This window comes from Molothrus ater, chromosome 8 (assembly GCF_012460135.2).
Source record: "Molothrus ater isolate BHLD 08-10-18 breed brown headed cowbird chromosome 8, BPBGC_Mater_1.1, whole genome shotgun sequence".
Taxonomy (NCBI): Eukaryota; Metazoa; Chordata; class Aves; order Passeriformes; family Icteridae; genus Molothrus; species Molothrus ater.
In genome coordinates this window covers 30,126,843-30,132,842 of record NC_050485.2, presented here as the reverse complement: position 1 = coordinate 30,132,842, position 6,000 = coordinate 30,126,843, and the positions used below count along the sequence as shown (strand labels likewise).

General features: G+C 47.2%; 1 protein-coding gene across 1 annotated transcript in view; it reads left to right on the top strand.

Annotated features, from left to right (window-relative positions):
- Window positions 1–526: 526 nt before the first annotated feature.
- The window catches only part of CACUL1 (CDK2 associated cullin domain 1), a 44,123-nt gene continuing 38,649 nt past the window's right edge, over window positions 527–6,000 (top strand). Inside the window, exon 1 of the mRNA XM_036385732.2 lies at window positions 527–893. Within this exon, the coding sequence (XP_036241625.1) occupies window positions 632–893 (262 nt within the window). The 5' untranslated portion in view covers window positions 527–631. The remainder of the gene's footprint in view (window positions 894–6,000) is intronic.

Genomic DNA, 6,000 nt, shown 5'->3' with positions numbered 1-6,000 from the left:
ACGTTATTTGTGCAAGTCATTTCCCCTATTAACAGGAGAATGGAACGGAGCAGCACTGCGCAGGCACTTCACAGAACAGGTTGGGCTGGAAGGGACTTTTAAGGATGGTTTGTTTCCAAGCCCCCCATGGGCAGGGACACCTCGCAGGGTGGCGGTGGTGCCGAGGAGCGGGGACAAGGTGTGACAAGTGACATCCCGATCGTGCTCGGCCCTTTTTCCTGAGAGCGGGCCCCTCACGGCCGCCACGCTCCCGCCAGGGGGCGCTGTGGGCACGGGGCCCGCTCTCCGCGCGGACCCTGCCGGAGCCTCCCCGCTCCAGACAAACCCTCCCGGCCCTCGGAGAACCGGGAAGAGCGAACCCCGGGCGCGGCCGGCGACGGAGCCCGCGCCGGCCGCGCCTCTTTCCGCGCCCCGCCAGTCGCTCCGCCCCGCAGGACTACATCCCCCAGCATGCCCTGCGGCGGTGCCGCCCGGCGCGGCTGCCGCCTTCCGCCCGGCGCGAAGTGTCGCGCGGCGCGGCCGGAGCTGGGCTGGGGCCCGGGCCGAGCCCGCCGAGCCCCGCCGGGCCTGAGGCGGCGGCGATGGGCGGCGGGCGCTGATCCCGCCCCGCTCCCGCAGCCAGGCGCCCGCCATGGAGGAGGAGAGCATGGAAGAGGAAGGCGGCGGCGAGGCTATGATGGACGACCAGAACCACAACAATTGGGGCGCGGGCGGTTACGGGCGGCACCTGCTCGGCGAGCGGCTGCTGCCGCCGGCCGGGCCGCCGCGCCCCGCGGGGCCCGAGCACAACGGAGCGGGGCTGCGGGGCTGCGAGCCGGGGGCTGCCGCCGGCAGGGTGGGGGCGGCCGGGGCCATCGCCGCCATCAACATCAGCGCCTCGACCTCCAAGTTCCGTGAGTGAGCCGGGCCTGGGCACGGGGGGGCCCCGCCTGCTGCTGCTGCCGCTGTGCTGAACCCGCTGCCCCGCTCCCCTCTGGGGCTCCGCTCGTTCCTGCCCAGACCTGGGGCTCGCCTCGAGAGGTTCTCGGAGCGAAGTCAGATGGGTTAAGGCGCCTTGGAAGGCGAAAATAGCCTTTGCTCGCATAGCGCCCCAACTTCTGCTTTGCTGTCACGGTGGCTGTGGCTGTAGAGCTGGGAGAGTGAGCGTGGGCAGGGCTCTGTGCCGCTGCTGGCACTGAAACCTTTTAGCTCAGACCTTTCCTATACACTTTATCCATCAGCCTAGGAAAACCTAGAGATGAATGGGAAGCCTGTTTGGGATTGCTGCAGGGAGCTGTGAGCAGAGCCCCTGCAAGGGTCATGCTGTCCCGGAAGGGACGAGTCTCTGCAAAGGTGGGATGAGAACCACAGAGGGTAAATTTACCCAAGGTAGCCCCAAAAATAGAATTATAACATCAGAGAATGGTTTGGGTTGGAAGGGACCTTAAAGACCATATTGTTCAAAGTCTCCTGCTTGAGCAGGGACACCTTTCTCTAGACCAGGTTGTTCAGAGCTTAATCTATCCTGGCTTTGGGGATTCCAAAATGGCTTTTGCATGTAGCTTCTAACAAAAATGGCATTCAAAAATGGCATTTTCTCCCTATTTTTTTTTCTGTGTTAAGACCGAAGGAGTCTTGCTGTACATTTCAGATTTTTTGCTGTACATTTCAGTTCTACTTTTTTTCCGAAAGTCACCTTTCTGGGCAAAATAGACCATTTTTTTCTCATGGACTGTTGGAAAACTTGGATTTGGATAGTTAAAGCATTCCTGGAAGTGCAGCTGTGATTGCCACAATAAAATTCAGATGGGAAATGCACTTTGTGTGTCCTCCCCACTTTCCCCAGTGCTCTCTCACCTGTCCATGTGCAGAGGTGGTCAAAAGCTCAAAGTTCAGTTCTGGATTCCTGCTTCTCGGGTAAGCCTGGCTTTTGTGGCACGTGGCCAAGGCTGGCTGCTTTGAAGTTAAGACTCCCAGGCTCTGTGAGCTCCCTGGCACTTTGCCTGCCTTGCTTGTCAGGTCTGCAGGTACCTTGGGGTGGCTTCTAAACCCTGGAGACAGCTGAGATGAGATGTCGTTCGACCTTGCTAAACTAGGCTCTTGAAGTCTTAGTCCAGACATTCAGAATCTCAGTTTTTCCATCTGTTTCAGAATGAAAATGGTTTTCAAGCTGGATCTCCAGCAAGTGGGAAGGTGATTTTCCAGCTAATCCACAATTTATGTCTGAGGGGGAGAAGCAGCAGCATTTTGCTTAGGGTGTGGTTTTGGAGTTCTTGTTTTCACTTCTCCAGCACTGGTATCCCAATGTAATATTTTACTGATTTTTTTTTTTTTTTTAATTTTCCTGGAAAACAGAAAATTCTCTAAGGGAAATTCATTAGAACTTTTCCACACCCTTGTGTAGTGGACAGCTGTGATGGTACATGTAAGTGAACAGAACAAGTCCAGTGAAGTGGTATTGACTGAGAACCTCAAGGAGCTGAGGTGAGCTCCTGCCTCGTCTTATCCTGGCTCTGACAGAGGATCCCTCAATCACCTTTGTTTAATTTTCACCCATAGAAAAAGGGAGAAGGGTCTCTTTGGATATAAGTGTTCCCTAAGAGGGAATCAGTGTGTGCTGGATCCCTCCTGCCTGCTCTGTCCCACTAATGGCAGAACATGCCTAGAGAAGTTTGCCAGCCCTAAGCTTGATGGAAAAGTTGTCTGTTCTCTGCTGCATAAGGCAGTTCTGCAGCTGGATTAGCAACAACTTGAAGCCTTGCTGTCCTGGACAGAGTATCCTTTCTGTCTTTCAAAGAGGCTAAATCCAGTTCTCCTTGCTTGAGATTTTGATAAAAGCTAAAATTAGAATAATGCATAGTTCGTTTAATAGTTTTTCTTTAATAGTTTACCTTCTACTTAAAGCAACTTAAGAAAAACTTCTATGTTGTAGTAAACTTAAAACTAAATATTTACAGTTGATCAGCTTCAGTCATAGCTGTGGATTGATAAAGCAGTAGTGTTGGGAAAAGTATTTTTCAAAGTTCATGAGGGAGAAAAGAAGGTGAAGAACTTCTAGTACTTTAAGAAGAACTCTTCCGTAATAGTAATTGCAGCATAACCCGATTGAGGTGAACAATGAAGAGTTTCCATTTTGTTTCTTTTCTCCTTTTCAAGAAGGGGTGGTTATAAGTGTTGTTGATGCCAGTGCCATTTGGGACAGGCACATGTGGCTGTGTGCACTGGCATATCCACAAATCTGCTGCCTTCCCTGTTGCATAACATTGCTCGGTGCAGTGTGTGTGCATTGCTGCGTGGGCACATGGTCTGGTGAAGAAAAAGTTACTTTTACTAACCAGCCTTCATGCAGGCTGAGAAACAGGTTACAAAAATAGAATAGAATTGGAAGCCAACCACGGGGCAAACTCATAAACTTGCTAATGTATGCTGGGATGTGTCAGGCAGGGGGGGCAGAGCAAAATCTATTGTGAAAACATGCACATAGGGGCTGAGAAACAGGAAAGCACAAGGCCACATTCTGTACGTGACTCTTGGACAGCTGCCTGAAGAGTTTGTACACTTTAGCAAAATACTGAGGATTGTAGGGTGCAGTGCTATGTGAGCAGTAAAGTTTCATGTACCTCACTTGGTGAGATGAAATGCAGCTTCTGGAAGATGCTTAGTTGCTTGCTTTTATTTTTATTGCCAGAATAAATGACAGATAATTGTCAGACTGCTGTCTGCACACTTGGCAGTATGTTGGATCAGCCATCCTGCTCTGTCTCTTGCTTTTTAGCTACAGATTTGAAAAAGTGTGTGTGTGTAAGGTTTTATTACCAGTTGCATGGGAGATGTATACCTACTTTGATGGGCTATATTTTTTGTGGTTTTTTTTTTTTTTAGTCTTAATGGGTTTTGCCATTCTTTTCATTGAAGTTGATATCAAAGAATTTGGTGGGTTGAAGCAGGCTGTGTTTCCATTATGACTGTAATACTGATATATCTAGGTTATGATAGCTCATGCATATTCTGTTTTACTGAAATGGTTTCACTGCTGCATTTCACCTAAAGTTTTCTTTTTGAACTTTTTTTTTTTTGTATGGAAAAGCAGCAGTTGTTGCTCAAGATTTACTTGTGAAGTCTTTAATAATTTTCTAGAAAATGCTGAATTCTCTGGAAAATACTGACTTCTTTCGATTCTATTGGGCTGACTTCTCTCCCAGCCCCACCTCCCCATCCTTGCTGGGGTTGGATAAAATCCAGCATTCTAGCATGCTTTCTTACAAAATATCAGTGTCACTTCCCAGAAACCAACTAAATTGCAGTTTGGGAGTGGAAGCTATTGGGCAAATCCTTTTAAATCTTGAACACCTATTGTAGGGATAAGCATTTAAGTATGACATACTAAAAAGAGAGAAAAATAAAAAAATTAAAGGGCAATCTGTCTTTCCTTGCTAAAGATCTGATTCCTTGCTGGTCTTGACCTTGTTCTTGCAGAGTTTGTAGTTGGAGGGTCTTCAGGCCACCCTTCACTTCTGTGTGTGTAAGAGCTGCCAGGAGAAGAAGGCCATTACTAACTTGTGATAATTATTAAAATTTTCAAGTACTTTGTTTTCTGGATTAGAAGAATAAAAATAGTGATTGTTCAGTTTGTAGTCTTGGACTTTTAGCTATGTAAATATTGTGGTTGGCTTAGTTTCAGAACTGAAGTGTGGAAATCAAATTACATAGTACTTGTAAGAGACTTTTGAATGAGTATGAAGCTTTTCTGGAATGTTACTGTGAAATTATCAGTGAATTTTCTATGCAGACTTTTCTGTGCAAGTCTCATGGGGCTTTTTGTAAAAGCGTTTTGTCCTTTACCTGTGCAGCGTGTCTAATGGGCAGACCTTCCTCTCTGCTGCTGCTTGCTTTTTCCATATTGTAAAAAAATGTAAAAAATTAACATCTCAACAGCCTGTTAAAATGATTTTGCAGTGTTCCCAAATTTTACTTGACTAGTTTCTTTCAAATTAATAGGGCTCATTTAATATGTTAAACCAGATGTGGGTGTGATTATACGTTGAAATCTTAAAAGCAAGACTTGGTCTAATGTTTATGCTGACTTCAGCTTAATATTTTCTGTGGAACAGAGTAGTTCTGTGGAGGCCCATCTTTTTTAGCAAAGTAAAAAAAAGCTCAGATTTTTCTGCAGAGTGTAAGCAGGAATAGTAAAGCTGCTGTGTTGAGCTGCTGCTGAGAACATCTGCTTGGAGTGTGGGTTCTGTAAGGGATGAGAGCTCAAACAAGGCATTGCAAGGCAAGGAACAGGGGCTGAGTGTACTGCCAGGGAGGTGCTCTGCTGTTGCTGACTGCATGGGTGATCTTTGATGGGGAAGCTGACTTGTTGGACTTGTCAGCTGAAATCCTGCTGGTTGTGTAGCCAGCCCTGTGACCTTGACTCTCTCGTTGGCAAACAGTGATGTCCTTTCAGATGGCAGCCTGGGCTCCTGGGGCAGTGTCCTGCAGCCCAGGTGGTGGGGACCTGGTCACTGCTCAGACACTTTTAGGTTAACTAGATCTGATTCTGTAGCAGCTGTGAAGCAAGAGGGCACCAATGGCTGCAGCTGGATGAAGAGGAGCCAGGGGTGCTGCACTAACATCCTCCTCTAAGCCAAATTTCAGGCTGAAATACCCTAACACGGCACACAGATCTGTAATACTTGCTCCTACAGATAGAGTTCCAACACCTCCTTGTCTCACACCTCTCCTAATTCCATGTTCTCTTTACAATCTTTTATTTTCCTCATGATACTCATAACTGTTTAGCCAATTTCCTTACAATTGTTCCTTATAATGGTGCCAAAAGTGACTCATTCACTCAGCTCCTTTCAACCCCTTTGAAAATACCTTTCAAAAATATTGCTTCTCAAACCCATCAGTGAATCTACATTTAAATGTATATTTAAAATTCATTGCTAACCAAAATACTTGTTTCCAGTATTGTCTAAAATGTTCTGTGTGGGGTGAGAAGTATCTTATTCTCTATTCCATTTACTCCAG